The sequence below is a fragment of the Alnus glutinosa genome, chromosome 9, assembly GCF_958979055.1.
Source record: "Alnus glutinosa chromosome 9, dhAlnGlut1.1, whole genome shotgun sequence".
Taxonomy (NCBI): Eukaryota; Viridiplantae; Streptophyta; class Magnoliopsida; order Fagales; family Betulaceae; genus Alnus; species Alnus glutinosa.
In genome coordinates, this window is record NC_084894.1 from 6607398 (window position 1) to 6630618 (window position 23221).

Sequence of the window (23221 nt, forward strand, 5' to 3'; positions counted from 1 at the left end):
ATCCAATCGAGGGCCAACTAACAAAATCCAATCCAATAGTTTTTGTTCAATAGGGTTTAGGGTGTTGAATAAGTAAGATAATCGAAAAGGATTTGGTGTTTATATATATCGAAAAGGATTTGGTGGTTGCACAATAGAAGCTTTACAGTCCATCCTAATAGTCTAATAGAAAGTATTCTCTTTAGAAATTACTTTTTATATTTATATAACATTAAGGGCCTCTTTTGTTGCGTCAAAAGACCTTAAAAATACTTTCGGTTCATAAAAAGCTGATTAAAACAAAAATTGGCCTATTTGATTAAAAAAATCAAAATCAAAATCAAAAAAATACTTCTCTTACTATTTCGCTCTAAAAAAAAGGCCAAAACATACTTTTAAGAAAAGTTTGAAAAAAATATATATCTATATATATATATATTTTTTTTTCAAAAGTTACTTTCCAACATAATCTCAAACAAACTCTGAGTAGGTGAATTCTCTTGCAAAGAAAAAATAATTTATGGTCAGATTAACCATCCCTCTCTTCTTATATAAAATAATTACTGTCAACCATATAACAATCATTTTTAAATAAGAAATATTAAATTTTAAAGGATATTTATTTAGGTTCCACAAGAACTTCAAATGCCTGCACGAGATTCGTGTATCTATCTCTCACGAGAAAATGAATAATTTCTCTCATTTCTATGCTTTATGCCTACTTTGTGTGAGCAAATCTGTCGGTCCTGCCACAAAGGAGGCATGAGCAAATAAGACCAGGGAGACGAAATGGATAAAGCTTGGTGTACCGTAAAGGAAGAAGAATCATATTTCTTCAATAACTTGAAAATTTTCATACAGAAGAAATAACTATAACTATATTTATAATCTTTGATCAATTTGCTTCAGCTACACTAGATGGTCTTCAATTAGTCATCTAAACACCCAAGTGCAAAAAGGGATGAACAGGGGAATCGTCGCCGTCATCAGAACATATTCAACTCTGTGAGGTCATCCATTGGTATTTCGAGACCTATGGAATCATGGTCTTGCAAGCCGTCTTCGTCGAAGTTCAACCAAGAACTCAGATCTTGAGGTCCACTAATATCATTGGATACACCTCCTAGTGCTTCCATGGAGTCTAGTTCAGGTAGTTGCAAATTTACAATCTGACTGGGTTCCTCAGACTCTTTAGATGATTTCTGAGGAATATTACTGGGCAGGATTGAACCCGCTTTGACTGATTGATTAGATCCACGAACTGGCGGACAAGCAGGTTCCATAGCTTCGATAAACCTGCCATGGAAACCGCTTCCTGACGTTGATAGATGATTGTTCTTTTGCTTGGGCTTTGCTTTCGTTTTGCGCTCACTCCGGAAGCTGTCCAATGATGGACGACTGGCTCCAGAGACGGAATTAATTCTTACATTATCTTTGTTCTGATCCCTCTCTCTCTCACTTCTCTTTCCCTTTAATCCACCAAGAACAGGCCCGTCAAGAGCTGTCGTTGCCCTCGAGGAAGCATTTCCAACAACATCATCAATCAGCATCTCCCTCTTCTTTCCTTTGATGAACACAGAGCTATGCTTGGAAGAAGCTTGTTCAGAAGAGTGAATGACACTTTGGAAAGCATCTGATGAACCTCTGTCAATATTATCACTAGGAGAATCATATCTCTCAAAAGCACTAGAAACAGCACCTGTGGCAGCAAACAGAAACCCAAAAACTCTTTTAAGTAGCTGAAAAAAAAAAAAAAAAAAAACAAGCCACAATCCCCAAGCCAGAGATTTCTAGAATATAGCTTTTCCTAGAATAGAATATGACAAATGGCATTATAGCCATCATAAAAGAGCATGTAAATATTCCACTTGACATACCTGATCCCCTGGCTTCCGCTTGGTGGGAAGCTTCATTGCATGTATTACTGGCAGTTCCAGAGCCAACACAGTCAACCGATTTTGTGTCATTATTGCATGGAGATACAGAGAAGATGATATCCTGCAGTGCAGGCTCGCTAAAGCAACTAACTCCAGTATCTTCAAATTTCCGACATCTAGCAAGAGTACGCTTGACAAAAGCCAATGCAACTTGTTTTGAAACCTTACGCACTGCATTTTTTGAAGTACAACTCCTACGGCAAGCCTGGAAAAAAGGTCAATTTGACAGAAATGAATGGTTTATGATTCATGAAATGGCTCTGAATCAGATTACTCATTTGATTAAAACAATCACCTACTATAATACCATAATGCTGAAACTATTGTTGTACTTCATTTGTATGAACCAAGAGATTATAACCCCAGGGCCTTTTGAGTTAGGATAACCTTACTTGAACGTGATTAATTACAGACAATTATACCAACGAAAGATACTCCATAAGGCTCATAAAGTTTCTCATTATACAAACATGGGGCAAACACAATGAATTAAGATACACCATAAAGTTGAGATCAAAATCTATAATAGCAGCGAGATAGTGGTGAACCAGTCAGAAAACAAAACAGCAGAAAAAATGAGGGAAATTTTGGAATTAAAGATTAGCAACACTAATAATATTAAACTCCAATGATAAATGTTGACACACAATACTCCAAATCCACCTGACATACAATAATCAATTACGCATTAGAATGATAAACTACATTGCCAACAAAGTTAGAAGGAATAAATGCATCTATGATACCAGCAAGATTGATGAGATGTCAATATATTGGTAGTGTGATAATTTGAAACCGTCAAGGATCTTTTTGGTATAATGGCATCAGACCATGTAAATTTGAAATTTCAATCATTGACCACATACAATGCCATGCTCCAAAAAATAAGACAAACCAATGACCTGACATATCATCACATATATGAATTGCTGCATTTCTCTATATGACAATTTCAACACAACTCCAAAAGTTCAAAACCATTTCACCAATTTACCATATTACAAATGGTTTGTAATTTTTTCTAAATGACACTGCTAAGGCTTTTCCATGAACGATGTTAACACTTCCTGAAAGTAATGGCACGGCTAAAGAATCACTAATATCAGGTGATCACAATAAACTAGGGCAGCAGTGAAGCTATTCATGTAAACATATTATCTAGCTCTACACACTCACGGGATGAACAATTGTTGCCTCATTTCACATTTCACATGAACCTACAAACTGAACATAGTGCCAACTTTCTATATTCTGATCATATAATTTGGAATTAGAGAATGAAAATAAAATAAAAGGTGCAAAAATAGCAAAATAAAAAAATGTTTTATGGCCCCAGGCCCAATAAGGAACACAATGCCCATGAAGTACCCAATAAAAAGTGAAATTGGAACCCTCGTCATTACAAAATGACCAGCTCACAGCAATTGATATTACAATCCAACCATTTATTCCAATACACACAAGAATAACGTCAAATGTAAAATCGATCTCCGGATCAGGAAGCAATACTAAATGTCTATATGATAAGGATCCACAAAAATTGATTCATAGCTGAACAGTTGAAAATTTTATAAACACACATGATGATCGAGTAAAAGGACAACCAATTACCATCCGTTTTTGGTAAGCCATCTCAATAAGTTGGTCCATTGCAACTTCCTCCATAGTCCTGTGAATAAAACAACATTAATTTGAAAGAAGATTTTAAAAACTTATAGTGACAGAACAGCAAGAGTAATATCAATTGGTTCGGAAATGGTCTTGGGTTTCTCTTAGTATTGACTGAAACAAAATTTAATATTTGTAGAACATCCAAAACATTCTGAATCTTACCGTCCCTCCACATCTCTCCTTTTCTGAATAGCTTCGTCAATCTTTCCCAAGTTTTTCTTCTTTATCCCAATCTACCATTCAGTGAAAAGCATTACAAAATATGAGAAAGATGACAGGAATTTAATAAAAAAATGGAAAGAGATAATATAAGTCAATCAAGTTAGAAACAAAATGATCTAGAAAATTCAAATAATATTTTTGTTAATAATAATAATAAAAAACTTCAAATAATAAATTACTGTGAAGATGCACTCTAACTTATGCTTAAATACTGTTAATTGTATAGTCTACAGAAGTAGGAAAATTAATGCAGAGCCACCTGTTGGTAGAGTCCTTCCTTAAGTTCCATAATATCCTGATTAATCACATCTCCCTCTGCTAGATTAGGCTGCAAACAAGGCAAAAGCACCCACAGAGAAAGCAATATAAATAAGCAACATAACCAAACATAAAATAAAGAAATTAATTACTGCCATAAAAGTCATCAAGGAAATTCTTAATATATATCAATACAAGCTACATAATGACAGAAAATTCTTAATTACTGCCATAATGATACATGCAGAATTCTTCCATGAAGCTTCTAAAATGGATCAAAATAAGATATGAAGAACCCTACCAATGTCTCTGGATATAAGCCAACACTCTGCAGTTCCAATAGAAGCCTGTCATCCAGACACAATAGCTGATATTGACAGTTAGAGGAAGACATACTGCTAACATTTAATTCCCTAGGTTGCAGCTGACCAAGATCATTTGAACAAATTTCACTGGTGTGTCCCAGATCAGAATGGGAAAAGTCATCATCTCCCCGCCACTGTTCATTGCTAGTTATGGAACTGGACATGCTTGGGTTCCTAAATGAGTTAGATGCAACACTCTTATCACAAGAAAGTCTGTCTAACAAGTAATTCTTCTGAGTCTGATAATCCACTTCCGACTCAACTTCAGATTCCATTCTGTCCCAATCTTTAGGTTCAATATCAATATGGTTACATGAACCACAATGAGAATCATCACTAGCATACTGCAGAGACAAATTTTTCCCTTCACTGTGGAGGTGAAATTCTTCAATTTCATCTTCTTCTATCAAAGCAGAAAGAACTCTTTGGTACAATGGAGTAACCTTGTCCAACTTTCTCGTGTCAAATCTTCCATGAAAAGAATCAGCCTCAGCTAATTCTTGATTGGAGTGGCTTCTTTGTCTTATGGCAGAACAATCATTTGCTTCTTTAAGCACACCAACACCCTGTGGGGATGAAAGAAGATGACAACTCATCAATATTTCTTCAAAAAGTTTGGCTCCATGCCTAGATATCCATTTTTCCATTTTACTTTGGTTGAAATCAGGATAAGCTTATGTTTTAGTGTTAAATAACTATAAGGGATCAGCATGTAATCTTTTCTATTTTTGCCAAACAATAAAATATAAAAATAAAAAAGTGGTCGAAATGTAATGGTAATTTCATACCAAGACATTATATAACATGCCAAAGATTCGAGACAAACTCTCCTCGACATCCTCCACAAAACTTAGATGATATATATATATATATATATCTTGCAGAATTTTACTTATCAAAAAAAAAAAGGAGGAAAATTTATAACTCTCAGTCCCAAAGTTATCAATACCTGTTGCTTCAAGTAGGACAAATCCTCTGAGCTGACAGAAGCAAAAATAGATTCCATTTTTTTCCAAAATGGACTAGAACAGGCAAGACCTACAGAAACAAGTAGTATTTTGTGATAAGTACAAAAAAAAAAAAAAAAAACTAAAACAAAAGTGATGCCTTTCTGGAGAAGATCTAAAATTAGAAATAAATAAATAAATGAAGTCAAGAGCCATACTTCTAGCATTACGAGCAGCATTTGCAGCTACAAATAGTTCTTCACGATCATCATCAGACTCACCTGGAAAATTATAACAATTAAAATTATAAACTACAGGAGACATACAAGTAGCCTACATATTCCACACAACTAAATTACTCAAGACACGCATATAAATATCAAAAATGAAACAATGTAGTCAAAACATAACAAAAAAAATTCCTATGAAACTAGAGACATAGAACTATGCAACAGGAATAGAAGCACGAAATCTGGTCTTGAACACTCATTACACAAGAGACCTTGTAGCTTTGAAATGCAATGACTGCAGTAACATTAACATGTGAAAATATGTCAAACTGGGCCAGAAGGGCTAATATAATGCAGATCTTGCCACCAAACTTTGATATTTGTAATGTCTCAACAAAACCTTCCAAATATCAGAAAACATCTTGGATGGTTCCAGATCATATTACAAATTGAATCGAAAATTTTAAACGAAAGCAAGATGAAGTTTCATGGTTTAATTCGATATTACCTGTAAAATTTGAAGAACTATTGTTTATTATTGGCCCAACACGAATCAAAGCCTTGCGGTCTTTCAGCTTTTTTGAAGGTGGACGACCCGATTTACTGAAATACAAGAAAATAGTAGTTGATTACAAAAAGGAGAGAGAATTCTCATACAATCAGTAGACAATTCACAGTCCCAATTCATATCGTACAAAAGCAAAAAAGTTATGTACACCTTCTATTCTTTTCAGAACTAAGCCTCACGCTTTGCAATGGCTTTGTCATTGATGGTTGGTCCAACTTATCCCCCACTGGAGGAATTACTGGCCTTGTTAAAGGTGAACCCCTTCCATTCCTTCCTTGTCTCTGCACACCATCTCCAATTTCATTACTTGGCACTTTATTCTTCTTCGTCGGTAACACAAAAGCCCCACCTTTATGAGTTGCAGTCAAAGCAACTTCTACATTATCTATTCCTTTCTCTTTCAATTTGTTTTCTCCAGCACCTGATTCTTCACTTTCCGATAACCCAAATGGAGATGAAACACTCTCACGTTCCCTCTTAAATTTTAGGGTATTGTTATCTACGCTGCTGGCCAGTAGTGATCCATTGGTCCCAAGAGATGAGGTTTTCACACTAAAATCACTAGTTGCAAAGCCTTGAGATGAAATCTGAGTTTCAGCATGGTTTGAGACCGGAGAAACTAAATTTGCTCTCCTCGTGCGTGAGTTTTTATGTGGTCTCTGACCAACCCACTTGGTCATAGGATGTATGGATGAACCTGAGGACATCGTACGCTTTTGGTTATTTGTCACACCTACAACTGGAACTTTATTTAGACCTGTAGCCTGTTCACAACCTTGAAAGGCTCCAGATGAATGGAGACCATTAGGAGATGAATCTAGTCCCATGATGGAACCAGTCCGTGGTGCCCTAGAAACTTTTCCTTTTACCACTGTGTTAGGACTGCCTGATGGAATATCCTCCTGACTATTTGACCTAATAAAATAAAGCCACGAAAAAATTAAAAACATCATCATAACCACCAAAATGAAAAACATGAAATATCAAACATGTCAAGGCAATCAGATGCAGAACATAATAGTCTTAAATCACATAGTTTTGCTGATTCTGAAACTCCATCAGAGACCATTAGAATGATAATTCCAAGAAGTAAATGCATACTTATTGTTTCCTTTTGCTAAAAGTCTCTGTTCCAATACAACTGTGCGGTCCCTTGGAAGAGGGGCACGTTCCAGTTCATTCCTGACTGCTGTGCAAGCATCTGAACTAGCAGGCTCAAAAGAACCATCAAACTTGTTGATTCCACTAACTACAGGGGAAGATTTCAATCTGCAATAGATAAAAAGCCTTAGAATAGAAAAAAAGTTGTTCTCTTTCTTTTCGCTTTTTATTTTATTTCTCAATTGTGGAGAATTATATAGAATAATTTTTACTAGCCGCATATCAATGTCTGAACCAGTATAACACAAGCAAACAACATAACATTCAGGGAAAAAAAAGATTGCAGTAACAAAATTCTTAACATTCATCCACTTTGCACAAAAAAACAAGGGAAGAAAAGAAACAACAAAAACAACAACATTAGTTTAAAACATCTAAGGTCGGGGGGACAAGCAACAATAGCAAGATTCACACTCAAGAGGGCCCAACTTTCCAGCTTAGTCGCCTAAATATCAATAACACTGTTTCAAGTACGGGATTGAATACTATTCGTTCAAAAAATTTTTTTGATAAGTAAGATTAGTATTATTAAAAGTGTAAGGCGCCCCTACGTACACTAAAAGTATACAATAAGAAACACCTAACTAGAAAGCGAAAACCCAAGAACAAGCCCAAAAGACAAAACACCCTAACAACACCCACAAAACCCTAAAACGCCCCCCCCAAAAAACACCCAATACAACAAAACCCAGAGACACCCATAGACCAAGCCTATTGAAGACGACCTAAACCACAATAGACACCCCAAAAACCCAAGCCAGCCGAAGCCGAACTACAAAGCAATACCAAAAAGCACCAGAAAAAACAACCCACAACCCGTCAAAGCCTATTTCACGTGGGCCTTGCCTTTCCTACGCCTGGCAGAAATAAAATCATCGCCATAATTGATGGAGCTATGCAGGTTCAGGAGCTCTCTCTTGCCTTTGGACTTTTGGCGCGCAATCATCTTGTCCCGCTGAAATTCTTCTTCCATGGCATCTCGAATTGCCATAGCTTCCTCCCCAAAGTCCCCAGCCAACGCAAAATCCTCATCCAACGCCCAATCTAATGGTAATCCATCCCAAAAAACATTATCCTCCTCCCAACCTACAATCTCCCCGATATGATCATAACCTACAGGCCAATTCTTAGATTGGGAGAATCCATTTTCCTCAACAGAAAGAGGAATGATGCAACCGCTCGGAGGGGAGGAATCACCTACCACCCCGACATCGGTGACCTCTCGAGGCGAAGCGGAAGGGCCAGAATCAATCGGGCGAGGGTTGAGAAACCCCTTCCTGAGCATGCCCTGCTTCACTGGAGACTTCACTACCTTTATCGCAGGAGGCTCAGCCGTCAATACCTTATTGACAACAAGGCTAGCAGACAACTTCGAAGCTTCCATAGAGTCCGATAATAACCCATCATTCCAAATCACTGAATGACCAACCCTAAGCTCCCTAACCCTCCTGATATAATGCTGGAAAGGTTTGATATGCAGCAAGGGGGGGGAAGAACGAATCTTCACCCCCAACTTAGAAGCCCCTGAGAGAGAAGCAGCAGCATCAAAGACGGGAAGCCCTGAACTACACGAGCTTCCGGAAGAAACCGACCTCGCTAACATCCCAGCCGGAGATGGAACAGCTGACCAAAAGGGAGGAGCCTCGCTAGACACTGCAAGGTTTGAGCCCTTCAAAGAGCCTGGGGACTGAGAGACCTTCTCCGTCGGAACAGAAAAGGATCCTTGCACAGGAGACACCGGAGCAACAAGAACAGGAAGCGTTGGAGAAAAAGAGACCCGCCCAGAAGACGCCGGAAATGAGAACGGAGCAGAGAGCGACTGTACGGGATCTACAAGATCTGCCGCCGACGGCCACTCAACAGAGGGCGCCGGAGCCAAAGCCTCCGGGCTGAGAGATCGTTGAACGACAGGACACTCCACCAAAGGCCTCTCAACGGAAATGGCCGCCGACTTCGACGCCTCCGGTGGGGAAGAAAGCTGAACCAGACCTCGACGACCCGAATCCGCAGCCCTCTCAAAAGGCTTAGGCACCTTAGCCCCAGCCCGAAACCGGGACCCTTTGAAAGCATGCTTGCACCTCTTAAGCATCCGGCCCGCAACAAAACCCAACCTACTTTTGGGCCGAACCGAGGATTTCAAGCCCAATCTATGCGAAGACCCACAAGCCCACCGCAAAACCTTGGAAAGGCGCCCAAGAATCTCTAAGATCTGCCTGAACACTCCAGACACGCTGTCCCTTTGCAGTGAAGAGTTGCCCTCAACATCGGCTGCCCCAGACACGCACGCCGAACAACAGACACAGCCTCTGCAACTGAGACGCTCAACAGAATGGCGGTCCTTACCCAGGGGACCAGTCGCTACCTTCTCCATGGCGGTGCAACCCATTCAAAATTAATATAAAGGACAAAGAGATTACTGTGGCTATCTCATCTAGCACATTATATGCAGGCCCGAGAAAGTTTTCTGGGCCTTCTCCCCTCCAAGACACATTTCCAGATGCATGATACTAGGCTCACGCCCGATGATGCAAGCAACAAGGTTCAAGAAAAAATTTCTGGCTGTAAGTAACACACACACAGCAAGTGGGTATGGAATCCCAAACCTCACCCTCCACCACGTCCATACAGGAGAGGAGCCATCATTTAAGCTAGAGCTCTTTGGTCAAGCTTCAAGAAAAATTTGCTAGCTTAAACAAGACTAGTCAAGTAAAAATTGATGAGAACAATGAACTTAGCTAGTTGGCTAATAGTTATGCCATATAAGATGCATGTCGCATTGATTTTTCTTTAATCTGTCACTAGTTTTACATTTCTATAAAAATCTTTTCCAAACAAAGAACAAAATGTACAGGTCTCATTAAAAGAAAATTACTAGTACCAAAGGTTCTGTCAGCAACAAACAAACTTAAAAGGTCTTTCACAAGTTACTATAATTTATCCAATGAAATGAACTAAAACAACCAAAAAATAATAATAATCAAGACAAAAGCAACAATATAAATAAAACTTTTTTTTTTTGATAAGTACTACAAAAGGAGAATACATTATAAATAAAACTTTAGAAAAGAAAAAGTCAATTGTAAGAAGCAGCTGATGAAGTGAACAGTGAACCTCAGCACATAATTCTAAAACCACAGACAAATTTTGCCAAAATCTATAGCACCTTCTGTACGAAGACTCAAAAAACACTTTAGCCACTTACCAGTTACATCAGAATGAAGAGAATAATCCAAATCAGGAATTGTCCTTATAGATCTAGAATACAATACCTGAAACTATGGGTGTCACAAGAACGGAACTTAGAATCAGCAATCAGCTTTGGATGTGTAGCTCGTTTTGTATCCCGTTCACCAGTTACTACTCTATTACCTACAGCTCCAACAGAACGTTTCTTCTTTATCTTTTGATCCAATCCTTCACCACCAGCAAGCAGTCGACGAGTCTTTTCTTCAATCCGAACAGAAACCCCACCAAATGCCTCGGGCAAATCTCCATCCTTTTCTGTGACCATCTGCTGCCTTGATGTCACAGCAGCCCTACTATCTGCCTGGTAGCATTTAAAAAACAGAATGATTAAAAAAAAAAAAAAATCAATGATCCCTTCAGAAAACTCCAAATTACTTGCAGTGGGAGGTTGGAAAAATACAAACACTCCCATAATTACAGAACTTAAGATTTCCTGTACTTTAAATTTCTTGTAACATTGTGTGGGAATATGTATGTGCACAAATAATACATTGTACCATTTAAGAATTAAACAAAAAATAAATTCTACCTTGAAATTCAAAGAAGATTTAAGAAAACCTTTCTTACTTATCAAAAAAAAGAAATTCAAAGAAGACATAAGAGAGAATTTAATCTTTCATCACACAATGATTCTAAATGAGATCAAAATTAATGGACAGAAGAGTAACAATAACAGACTTAAAAAAAAACTATCCCATCTAAGTTTATTGTCGCTCAACTCATTCCCATTAAAGTAATTTGCAAACAGAGTGAAGGCTGAATATTAAAGAAATAGATGAGAGCTAAATATTAATATCTAAATACAAACCCGCACATCCGCCGCTGATGTACGAACACGCTTATTCAACCCAATACTCTTGGTTCTGTCCTCCAACCTTTGAGTCACAGTATCATGAGAGTTTCTGTGAATCTGGCTTCCCATCTTTGCTAAGTTTACTCCACCAGATCTCTCACTTGATGAAAGATCACTACGCGGTCGCTTCTTTGAGCTTAAGGCTTCCTTATATTTCTCCAATTTGCTAATGGATTCACGTAACATTTTTGCTCTATCCCTGGCAGCAACCACCACAGTTTCATTAGTACACTACAACATATACAATCCAATACTCATTTGTACATATATGATACACATACATAATTAAAAGAAAAAAGAAAAAAACTCCAATTTAGCACATAAATTTCAGACTCGCGGGAAAACACATGTTCCTTTTTATTTTTTAAAGAAACACACACATCAAATCATATTTAATAATAATCCATTGCACCTGACTACTATTAGCCTTGTTATCATTATATATAGATTTCTTCCAAACTTATGGAATCATTACCAGCAATAAACCATTAATATTCAAGATATTTTAATCTCCATCTCAAAATTTCCATACTCTTCATATATTATTGTCTACAACCTGTTATATCTATCTTCAATCCAATAGGATTCTGTTGTGTACAATTTGTGATATATAGGATTTTTTAAGTCCCAAACTTTTTACACAACTCTGCAATGTACCAAATACATATTTGTACTTGCAATTTTTATGCTTCTGTTTCTATACCAATTTTCCAAAGTCTTTTAAAGCATGAATTATTTTGTACACAGGTAAATTTCTTATCCCATATTTTATTAACCATGCACAACTTAAAGGTCCTGTGGGTACTTCATTGAGAATCATACATATAACCAAATTCTTAGATCCACAACCTACACTGAACCATACACATTTCCACAACAGGAAGCAATAATTGATTAGAAGAATGGCTCGCTAAACGTCCAAAGGCTAGAGGGAGCCTTTATGGGTCTTGAGGTGTTTTGCTCTCGGGTTTTGGGTATATTTCCTTTTGGGTTTAGTTAGTTTTATTTTGTGGGCCGCTTCTTGGGTGTTCTTTTGGGCTTGTTTGTTCTCTTTCTAGTTAGGTGCTTTCTTTGTATGCTACCGGTGTACTTAGGGGCGTCTTACGCTTTTAATAAAACTCTTTATTACTTATCGAAAAAAAAAAAAAAAAAGAATGTACGAAGACCCACATGACCAGAGAACAAGTATATAGAAATAAATTCGTATATATTTTTCTGTCTGTTTACATCTATAAATGTATTAAAAGAAGATATTTCAATGTTTAATGTAATGGTATCCTATTTACAATATTAAGGTAGAAGAAATATTTCATTTATACCATGATGTATAAGAAATGCCATGCATCATGACTCGTACCATTACTCCCTCTTCCATTTCCAAATAGATACCGTCATTATCCCATTAATTTCTAAGTTGTAACTGCTGCTTCAATCATGACACATGCTCATTCTATTTCAATCATGAAGCATACAATTGTGTTCTTTCTTAATGAAAGATACTCATGTTATTAAAGCGTAACATGTGATAGGAACTTGCAACAGAACGAATAAAATATACCTGGCCTTTCTAGAGGTATCTTGTACACTTTCTTTGAAGTGCTTTAGCTCCTCTGTAGCCACCGGAGGTGGAGGTTTAGGGTGGGCAACTCCAAAGGAATGGTCCTCTGATGTACTTCCAAGAGGAACACCCAGAACCCTTCTTAGCTCTCCCGAGCGCGTATATCTCTGATTGCCCAATATGATCGGGTCCAACAGCAAACACTGAGGCAAGGGTGGCATATCTGGTGACGGTGTTGCACTCCCCCGGCTAACATGATTCCCCGAATTGTACATTACGCATTTCACACCCTTAGTACGACTTCCAAACCCGTACAAATAGACCCTGCACCTTGTCTGAAATCAATTTGAGCCTCTTACTTCCTGCCATAAAGCAATGTTGCATCTGGATAATGAGCATTGTATTGACTACCCTCCAAAGTGTGTTACTAAAAATTCAAAGGTAATGCAGCGACCAACAATAAACACTAGGAGAAGTTCAGGATACTAGAGAAGAGTACTCTTCAGCTCAGGCAAACACACAATGTTCGATAAGAAAATTGTGGGGGTAAAATCTTGGATCTTGAGAAATCAAGAAAGCCAACTCAATTGAGCTTTTATACAACCACTTGGCTCGTTTGAGTTAGTTTGAATTTTCATATTCCAGAACAAAAATAACATAAAAGCTTATAGTCAAACTCCAACCCAATCCCCATCCTGCACTCCTTCATCACACATCTAACTTCAATGCATTCCATTGAAATGACATAAAACTCACTTAATTACTCGAACAAACACCAAATGTTTTTACAAACAAACAACCGTAACTACCTCCAAAAGTAGCAACAAACAAAGCCACCGCCAGAACCCTCATCATATAGCTCTCGACTGTCAAGAAATAAAGGAAACGAAAAGAAAAAACAAAAAACTGAACCAAACAAAAAAAAGAAATCAATATTACTACAAAATGCTCCACAACTTGTACATCCTTTTCGCTCAATTTTTCTTTTTTCCTCCAAAACCTAAAGAACATACAGCCAGGAATTTTCTTTTCCTCAGCTTTCTCGGCAACCAAACAGATGATCATATACATACATACATACATACAGGATTGAAACCCTAGGTGGAGGGGAACGAAATTCGAAGCGGGAAGAGTTTGAATGAAATTAAAGTGAAATTAGGTAAAATGCGTGAATTGGAGTTCGCAGAGTTGAAAAGTACCTGAGATTCAACGAGGTCAATCGCAGATCAAACGCGCAAAGTTTCCGGCACACACGTAAAAATAAGCGGGAGGGGGACGATCTATATACGTCACACGAGCGTTATGTTTTACCGTGCTGACTGATGTTCAGGGACCAGTGAGAAAGTTTGGCCAAACTTTGTCCTGGAATTGTTTTTTTTTTTTTTTTTTTTTTTAAGAAATAATAATATTAACAAATAAACCTAAACGAACAACCTAAAATACAAAATATCAAAAATTATTTAATTATTTTTATGTCACATCGAAATATTTTTTTCAAAACAAACAAAAATACACCCTCCAAAAAGTATTAACAAACATATGTTTTTCTTTTGTTCTTTTTTTAATTGTTTTCTTCTTGAACAAAGTGAAAAATAAAATGATAGCCTAATGCATGCAGAGGAAATGCGTCTCAATTTGTTAAAATTTTTGTTTTTCTCTTTTCTCAAAACAAAAATATTATCCAAAATTTCAAATATAAAACACTCGTAAATACATTTTTTTTTAAAAAAAAAAACAACAAAACAATTTTTCAAGTAAAAAAAAAAAGAAAAGAAAAAACACCCAAAACACTTAACAAACAATATTTTATTTTCCTTAAAATATATATCTTAACCCTTATTCCATTAATACTAATGTTATTCATCATTATACGATATTACCTTAAGGACCATAACGTATTCCTGATATTACTTCTCAAAAAAAAAAAAAAAAAAACAAAAACAAAAACCAAAAAAAGAAGGTATTTGTTAGAAAAAATAATCGAAAGCAGAAAAACGAAATGCTCCTAAGGCGCGTTACAACGTCGCTTTCCTTAAGAAATTATTTGCCCCCACCAGAAAGGTATGCAAAAAGGTTACAGCAAATATTTCTCCAGGATACAATGGAGCCCAGAAACCTCTGTTTGTTTAATCTCGTTTTGCACTAACGAAAAAAAAAAAAAAAAAAAAAAACCCGAACACTCTCAGATTTTTCTATTATATCAAGAGACAGACAGAGACTCTTTTTAATTTTAAAATACAGAAGGTATCAGAAAAAGCATTGAAGATAAAAGAAATTTTATTATTTCTTTTATTAAACACTGTACAGCAGTTATTTCTGTATATTTCTGATAACTGGACAGCAGTTACTTCTGTATAATATTTAAATAACTGCTAATCTAACCGTCCATAACTGCTTCCATAACAGTCATAAACTGCTGTTTCAACAGACACTTAAATCTGACCATCAGATCAAATAACTGTCTATGATTGATTAATAATAACCATTAGATTGTTATTAATTAATCTCAACCATTAGATCAAATGTGATTTGACCTCACAGTTTATTTATTTGATTGCCCAGTAAATCCGACCATTGGATCTACCTAAGAAGCATCCTATGGTTTAGATTAAACCACTAGATCAATTGATCATGACCATCCAAAATCGAAAGGTCATGATTAGATCGCTCCGAGCTCCGATGCTTCGTGCCAAGTGCCAAGTGCGCCATCAAAGCGCCACTAGCGCCCTACAGCCCACTGCCACGCGTGCACGCGTGCGTGTGCGTCCGGTGCTTCGCACCGTACTATAGTATACACATAAGAGTATACACCTAAGCATTACTTTAAATGCTTAAAGTGTGTTGGGCCTTATAAATGCCAACTTCAGTTTCTCTTTTTCCCATGTGGGACTATCTTCATTTAATGCTTTTAAATACCTTCCTTTTAAATCATTCCCAATACACAAAATAAATATTTATATACATATTAATTTTGAAAATACTTTAACAGTATTCTCTATCTCTCTTGCAAGAATTGCAAAAAGAGTTAGGGGGAGCTCTTTTAGATTTTGTTTAAATTTAGAGAATTAAGCTATTTTTTCTTCTTTATTTAAATAAATTATACAATAACTTCTTTTATCATTTTCCTATACCATTTAAATATTATTTCAAATAAATGTTAAGGGAAAGATAAGAAATAGATAAAAGAAAAGGCATTTTGTTATTAAAATAATTATAAGGGAAGCAAAAATGCTTATGGTTGCATTTTTAGTTTTCATTGGTTTAGGAAATACGAAGAGAGTCTATTGCATAAAAATAACTTCCATAGAGACTTTGCACAAATCAAATCATTTTGTGCCCTCAAATAACAAAATGACATATCAACATCGAACACTAAATATAATAAATTCAAAAACATCAAATTTTTCTTCAACTCATCAAAATCTAAAGCTTCCGCACTTTCATATAAGATGCAAATTTTTATTTTTGCAGCAATTTTGAAGCTTTAAAAAAGGAGAAATGCTAAGGATATCAAATCTTCTACCAAGAAATTAATGCCAAGATGATGTGGAGCTTATTTATTGAAAATTGTAGCATTTCTAGTAAATAACCTCTACATCATCTTGATACCAATCTCTTGGTAAAAGATTTGATATCTTTAACATTTTTCTTTAAAAAAAAATAGGTTGACCAGCCCTAGGTTGGTGCATGTAGTAATCACAATCACAATAACAAGCGCAGATGAAATAAGAAAGAAGATAAAGCAAATATAGTAATGCATTCTTCTTTTTTTCTTCTTTTTCTTCTTTTTTTTCTTTTTTTGTCGAGTTAAATAAAAATTTGGTATTTTTAAGTTTAATATGTTTTTCACGTTGATATGTCATTCTCTCGTTAAACTACACAATAAAACTTGAATTGTGCAAAGTTGCTATAAAAATTATTCTCTTTATATGAATATAATCTATGAGAGGCACTAGGCAGTAACTTCTCTTTCCCCAAGCCAAGTGCATTGTCCTCAACCTGTCTGCCATATTTTGTGCCTTGGTTGATTGTTTCTTTCTCATCACCTATTAAGTGTAGGTGACAACAAGAAATACAATATAAAATGAATTGTGTCGAGTAATGATACATGTAATCTCCATATCTTGTTTGTGTCTCTTCAAAATTTTTAAAATTATTATTATTATTATTTTGATAAATTAAATACTATATTTTGATATAATAATAATTTTAAAAGTAACTTCGATTTTAAAAGATACCCGAAAAAAAAAATGGTGTGACATTCATAATTAACATATAATCTCTTTGGAAGAACATAAAACAAATAGGAGGAAATAACATAAACAAATCATTTATTCATAAAAAATAATAATAATAATAAATAAATAATCATTTGAAGGGTTAGAAAATCAGAATTTAATTCTTATTTGGTGCGCCAATTCGAGGTTTGACACTATGAGATAAAATTAGAAAAAGTTGAAAAAAATATTATTTATTTAAAAAAAAGTTGAATAAAGTATTATTATTATTATTTTTTAAAAAAAGTTTAATAAATATAATTTTCTTTTTGAAAAAGCAATACTATATAAAACGTTAAATTGAATAAGAATTCTACTTTTGCATCCAAATAGACGATAATTAGTAACTTGGTATTCTTGAGCCCAATTTCAAGCCAAGTTTTCAAATTGGCCTTAGGCCCACTTTGGCTTGGCCATTAGCTTGTGGTGTTAAAAAAATCAAAGTAAAAATTTAGAAGAGTAGTTTTTATATTTGTTTGTATCAATTATCCCTTAGGGATTTCTTAACCCCTCTTAACACATGTCACCTTTCATTTTACTCTATTAATACCACCATTGTATGAAGCTTATATTCAATTCAATATAAACGTAATGTGACTTATTTTGTATTATTTTTTAAAAAATAATGTTAAATACTTTATGTGATTAAGTGCTTAATTAGTGGGATTTACACCTTTTTTTTTTTTTTTTTTTTTTTTTTTTTTTTTTTCAATTGGGAACTTCACTTACCCATATTATGGTCGTGAGATTTATGGTGTGTTTGGTTCGAATGTTTTTCAACATTCGAATTGGTTTTTTTTTTTTCAAAAACCCGGAACCCGGAACCAACCCGATTGATGCTTGAATATGGTTTGAATTTTGAGGTGAAAACCGTGAAATGATGACATGCTCGACCTGCTTTTCAGACTGGTAGCATTGATTGCAACAGTCAAACCAACTTTTTCTTCTTTTGTTTTCTTCTTTTTAAAAACAACTCTCTTTCTCTCTCTCTCTCTCTCTCGTTCTCTCCGGCCGGCAAAGAAGCTCGGGACGACGGGATTTGGAAGGTCGGCAGGATTGGGATGACGGGTCGGGACGCTCGGCCAGATCTAGGCGGGAGTGTAGCAGAAATGATTTGTGGGGGACGAATTGTTCTTGTGAGTGTAGCAGCTTTTTTTTTTTTTTTTTTTTTTTTTTATTTTTTATTTTATTTTATTATTAACCCAGATTTTTGCTATTAACCCAAACCTCTTTCTTTTTTTTTTTTTTGTCAAAAATAAAAATTTATTTTTTTGAGCTTTTAATTTTTAATTTTTAATCCTTTTTTTTAGTTTTTTTATTATTAGTTTTATTTTTTTTAATTGAAAAGTGACACGTGGCATGGTAATATGAGAATATTTCGTCAAATATGGCATTTTCCAAAGGTTTTAGTAGTTTGGAGGACCGGAGTCGAAATGTTGGCAGTTTGTGGGACTAAAATGGTATTTTTTCCAAGATTAATTTTCATCATTCCAATCATTATTTATAATTTTTCATAAATATATTTTTTCAATCTCAAAAATTTAACACTTATTTTCATAACACCAATCATTATACACAACTTTTCATACAATCCAATCATTTCCAATCACTTTCTATCATTAAAAAATATTTTTTTTCAATCTCAAAATTCAACACCTAAACACATATTCAAAAAGAATCTGAATAATATTCAACATCCAAACACATTTTCATTACCTCGAAATTCACAAACATATTCAGAATATTATTCATATTCGAAATATTCGATACCCGAACGCAAAATTGTAGGATATGAAGTTTAACAACCAATTTCCTTGCGATTGCATGCTGGTAGCAGCGTCTTCTCATGCAATCACCAACTTTTTTTTTTTTTGTCACTATACATCCATAATCTTAATTGACCTAGTTCATGTTGAAAAACCTGTTTAAGTTGTTCCCCTTTAAGAGTATCTCCAACGGCTTGTCTTCAATTCGTTGTGGAACTTACGCTCGCCCTGGAGGGAGCCTGGGGAATCCATGAGCTTGAGAGCCAAGCACTTGCCGGATGGGCGGGTGGCCTTGTAGACGGCGCCAAAGCCGCCGTGGCCGAGAAGGGTGAGGAAGAGGAACATCGGAAGACACTATAGGAGAAGCAGTGCTGGTGGTTGTCGAAGGGGGTAGTTCGGTTGCAGGAGAGCTTACAGTGGAGGACTATAGGGAAGACAGGAATGTGATGGTGGTGATGGTTGAGATGGTGGGGTTGGGGGACGGTATCAATGTAAATATGGTGGTTAGAGAGTGCTTGAGGAAGAAAGAGAGACAATTATGCTTTAAAAAAAAAAAAAAAACCAAGAAATAATATTTTTTAGAAAGTACAGAAGAAAATAAAAAATATGTTGTACTTTTTAATTGGATATTTTACATATGGAAATGCTGTGAGTGACCCCATACTTCTCTTCTAATACTTGCAGAAAGCATAAAGCATAAAGCCTTTGACCAATATTAAATCCTTCAACATTTTTTTTATTTACAAAGTGCACCAAATTCTGAAATTTCCTAGCTAAGTTCAAATTCAATACCAAAGAAATCCAATCAAACATGCAAAGTTGCAAACCTATCTCTCGTCAGTAAATCCAAATTTCCAAAACTATGGGATCACATCAGTCTTTCATATCCTAGGTACTACTACAATTTAAGGACGTCACTTCGGCTCCATAGGTGAACCAGGCCTTTATGCATAAAATGTACACAAACAAGGATATACCTTTCAAATTTCCAGTAACAAATGTAATGTACATATTTGACAATCACTGAAAATTATAAAAGAAGAAAAAAATAAATCACCTTTAAGTATTCTTTGTAAAGTGGAGACAACTTCAATAGCAATCTAAGGCTGTTCTAGGTCTATATGAAACTGGTTCCTCTCGAAGCAAAAGTGCCCTTAAAATGGCCTCACATACACTAGTGTAATACACAAGCAAATGTCCACCATCTGGAACTTCATGGTATCGAATCCAAGGTAACTTCCCTGAAACAAATCTTTGAAGTTGAAAGGGCACAACCTTATCTTCATAACCTTGCCATATGTGCACTGAGCTTTCATTTTGAGGGTACGGATTGCTTAGATCCATTGGATCAAATCCCCATTTTCCAAAAGCTAGCATAAAGTCACGGCGGAGAGTATCAAAAACACCTCGCTCTCGTAACTTATCCTATAGGTTCAAACAAAAACTTTATCATAATCTCCATGAAACACACAACTTCTTGATATATATGTTTTATACTTATACATTGTTTAGCAGAAATTTTGAATAACTTAACTATAAGACCAAGAACCTTTTTCCTTTCTGCTTTTGTGCAGGTGGAACATTTTAATTACCTTGGTGAGCATTGGGAATCCTGATATAGTCTTCAAAATATCTATATCTCGGTCATTGAAGAATAATGGGTTTCTTTCCAGGCCAGAAGTTGAAGGAAGCCATTTTTGAGTCGCCCACCAGTATACCAGTCCAGGAGCATAATTTGCAAACCTGATAGACCACTGCACAAGTTTCCTCCTGTAGTCCTCCCTAATTAGACTATCAGGGAGAGAAGGCCACCAGTAATTCACAGTTGGGACTACAAAAGCCACACCTGCTAGCCTGTAAAATGTAAACAATAGGATCTTGACATGATAGCGCAGAAAAAAAAAAAAAAAAAAAAAAGAACCACGAAACTAGAATTGAGGATAGTGTTTTGCCTGTCTGGTATATATTTGAGACAACTCCATGTGGAGTATGATCCCATTGAGACTCCAATCACATAAAACTTGGATCCTAGCTGTAATTGATCAGCAAGTTCTTGAATATCAAGCGCTTCACCCTTTACTGTGCGCTTCGGGTCCGGATCACTTTCTCCGTATCCCGCTCGATCAAATAGTAGAAAATATATGCCCAACTCATCTATTAGTTCCTGGAAACTAAAGCAGTGTGAAATTCACCTCATTGGAGATTTTACAGGGTTATATCTTTTAATATATTGAACTGACACATTATTTCTTCCTTGACTAGTGCAAATATCAGGATTCTTGTAAACCAGGCATATATATATATATGAATTATGATGATGCCTCAACGAACCGAAACAAAAAAAGGATCTTTAAAAGCATAGATTGTATGACATCTCTTGATATGCACACGAGTGTGTGATTAAAATTGCTTTTAGGCCCTTTTACAGTGCTTTACTTTAGATTCTTTCGTCTCACAAATAGTAACTGGGTTTAGCATATGCTTTGTGAACAATTTCCATTAGTTCCAACAGTTTTCTAGCAGTATTCATTCAACTGCAGACAGTTAACAAATATCAACCATATTTGTATCTAATTTTCTACCTATAAGCAATCCAACTGAGAATATTTTCAAGCTTCAGATTCTCATAAAGGAGGTTGGGAAGAGAGATTTATGTATGTACTTGTGGTGCCAGAAAGTTCATCTCTTTGGAGCTTCCGAGGCCATGCACAAGAATGATCTTGTATTTAGCTTTTTCCTTGGGGATACCTCTCTCTCTGTAAGCCAAGTACCTTCCATCTCCAAGCCTGATTCTTAATGAGGTTACAGGAGAATGCTCTGCTGCCGGTGTAGTTTGTGGAGGGGGAAGTTGCGTTGCCTGAAAAACCATTCCCAAGAGACCCATCAGCAAGACAACAGCTGTTTTGGAAACCATTCCTGAAGGAATAAAAGGTAGATCCGGCAAATAGAACCCACACCCTCCTCCCAAATCAACTTGAATCTCTTACTTCCTGCCATATTGCAATGATGCAACCAGATAATGAGCATTGTATTGACTACCCACCAAAGTGCGTTACTAACACTAACAATGGTCAACAGAAAAATTGAGAGGGGGAAAGCTTGGAGCTTGAGAAATCAAGAAAGCCAGATTCAGTTGAGCTTTATACAACAACTTGGCTTGGTTAGGTTCGTTGAAATCTCATATTCCACAACAACAACAACAAAAATAACATAAAAGCTAAAAAGTCAAACTCCACCCAATCCCCATCTTGTACTCCTTTTCTAAGGACCCAAACATAAAAAAATTCAATGTTTTCCATAAATTGACATAAAACCACCTTAATTACTCGAACAAACACGAAAGTACTTTAAAAACAGACAACCATATCCACTCACTCCATAAGCGGCAACAAACAAAGCCAACACCAGCACCCTCATCACATGATTCACATCTCCCTCGATTGCCAAGAAAATAAAACAAAACCCAAAAAGAAGAAATAAATTCTCAACATCACAACAAACTTTCCCACGCCTGCGTTTTTCAAAATTTCTTCCAAAATTTGCAACCCTAGGCGGAGGGAAACAAATTCAAAGCGGGACGAGTTTGAAGGAAAACAAAGTGAAATTAGATAGAATGCTATAAAAGTGGAGAGCGAAGAGCGGAAGAAGTACCTGAGATTCAAGGAGGTCAGGCTCGGATCAATCGCTCAGAGCTTCGAAGACAATCAAGTAAAAATGTAAATAAAGCGGGAGAGAGATGATATATATATATACACGTCACAGGAGCAACATATTTTACCGGGTGCACGTGCTGCCAGATGTTCAGTGGCCGCTGAGAGAACGAAAAACATCCATTTACGTCACAGGCTCACAGCTCATGAGGACCATGCGTATATTCCGGATACTTCTCTTCTCTTCATCTCTTGGGTGGGTGCTGCTCATGTGAATTAAGGTCTAACGTAAGAAGTTAAAATGAGATTTTTTTTTTTTTTTTTTGGAAAAAGTATGCTCTTGCCTTTTGGTCCTTTGACTCCTTTCATTGCTTTCAAAGCTTACGTGACGTGATTTTTACAATAAAAAAAAAAAATATTTTTTAATGTACCAAATGCTATGGAGATGAAAGGTGATGAATAAGATTACTCCAACCTATTATACAATAATCATACATTCGAAGACATGACGTAATAATGAAAGTTAACTTTTA

The 23221-nt window shown here is 35.9% G+C and overlaps 2 protein-coding genes across 6 annotated transcripts; both read right to left on the bottom strand.

The window, feature by feature from the left end:
* Positions 1–785: 785 nt before the first annotated feature.
* On the bottom strand, positions 786–14311 carry LOC133877314 (uncharacterized). The gene is made up of 15 exons (XM_062315570.1): positions 14195–14311; positions 12996–13357; positions 11393–11636; positions 10608–10885; positions 7279–7446; positions 6328–7092; positions 6118–6212; positions 5598–5660; positions 5382–5470; positions 4369–4998; positions 4069–4137; positions 3750–3820; positions 3528–3585; positions 1857–2121; positions 786–1678 (listed from the first exon to the last, which is right to left on the bottom strand). Exons 2-15 carry the CDS (start codon positions 13268–13270, stop codon positions 966–968), a joined length of 3783 nt encoding a protein of 1260 aa, XP_062171554.1. The 5' UTR covers positions 13271–13357; positions 14195–14311; the 3' UTR covers positions 786–965.
* Positions 14312–19996: 5685 nt separating this feature from the next.
* LOC133878675 (uncharacterized) lies at positions 19997–22956 on the bottom strand. 5 transcript variants are annotated; one of them, XM_062317258.1, is made up of 6 exons: positions 22817–22952; positions 22690–22730; positions 21701–21895; positions 20991–21202; positions 20631–20892; positions 19997–20463 (listed from the first exon to the last, which is right to left on the bottom strand). In XM_062317258.1, the coding sequence occupies exons 3-6, from the start codon at positions 21719–21721 to the stop codon at positions 20128–20130; spliced, it is 831 nt and encodes a 276-aa protein (XP_062173242.1). In that variant the 5' UTR covers positions 21722–21895; positions 22690–22730; positions 22817–22952; the 3' UTR covers positions 19997–20127. The 5 variants fall into 5 exon arrangements, with proteins under 5 accessions (XP_062173242.1, XP_062173245.1, XP_062173241.1 ...); XM_062317261.1 differs by having other exon boundaries at positions 20991–21209; XM_062317257.1 differs by having other exon boundaries at positions 21701–22028.
* Positions 22957–23221: the final 265 nt, after the last annotated feature.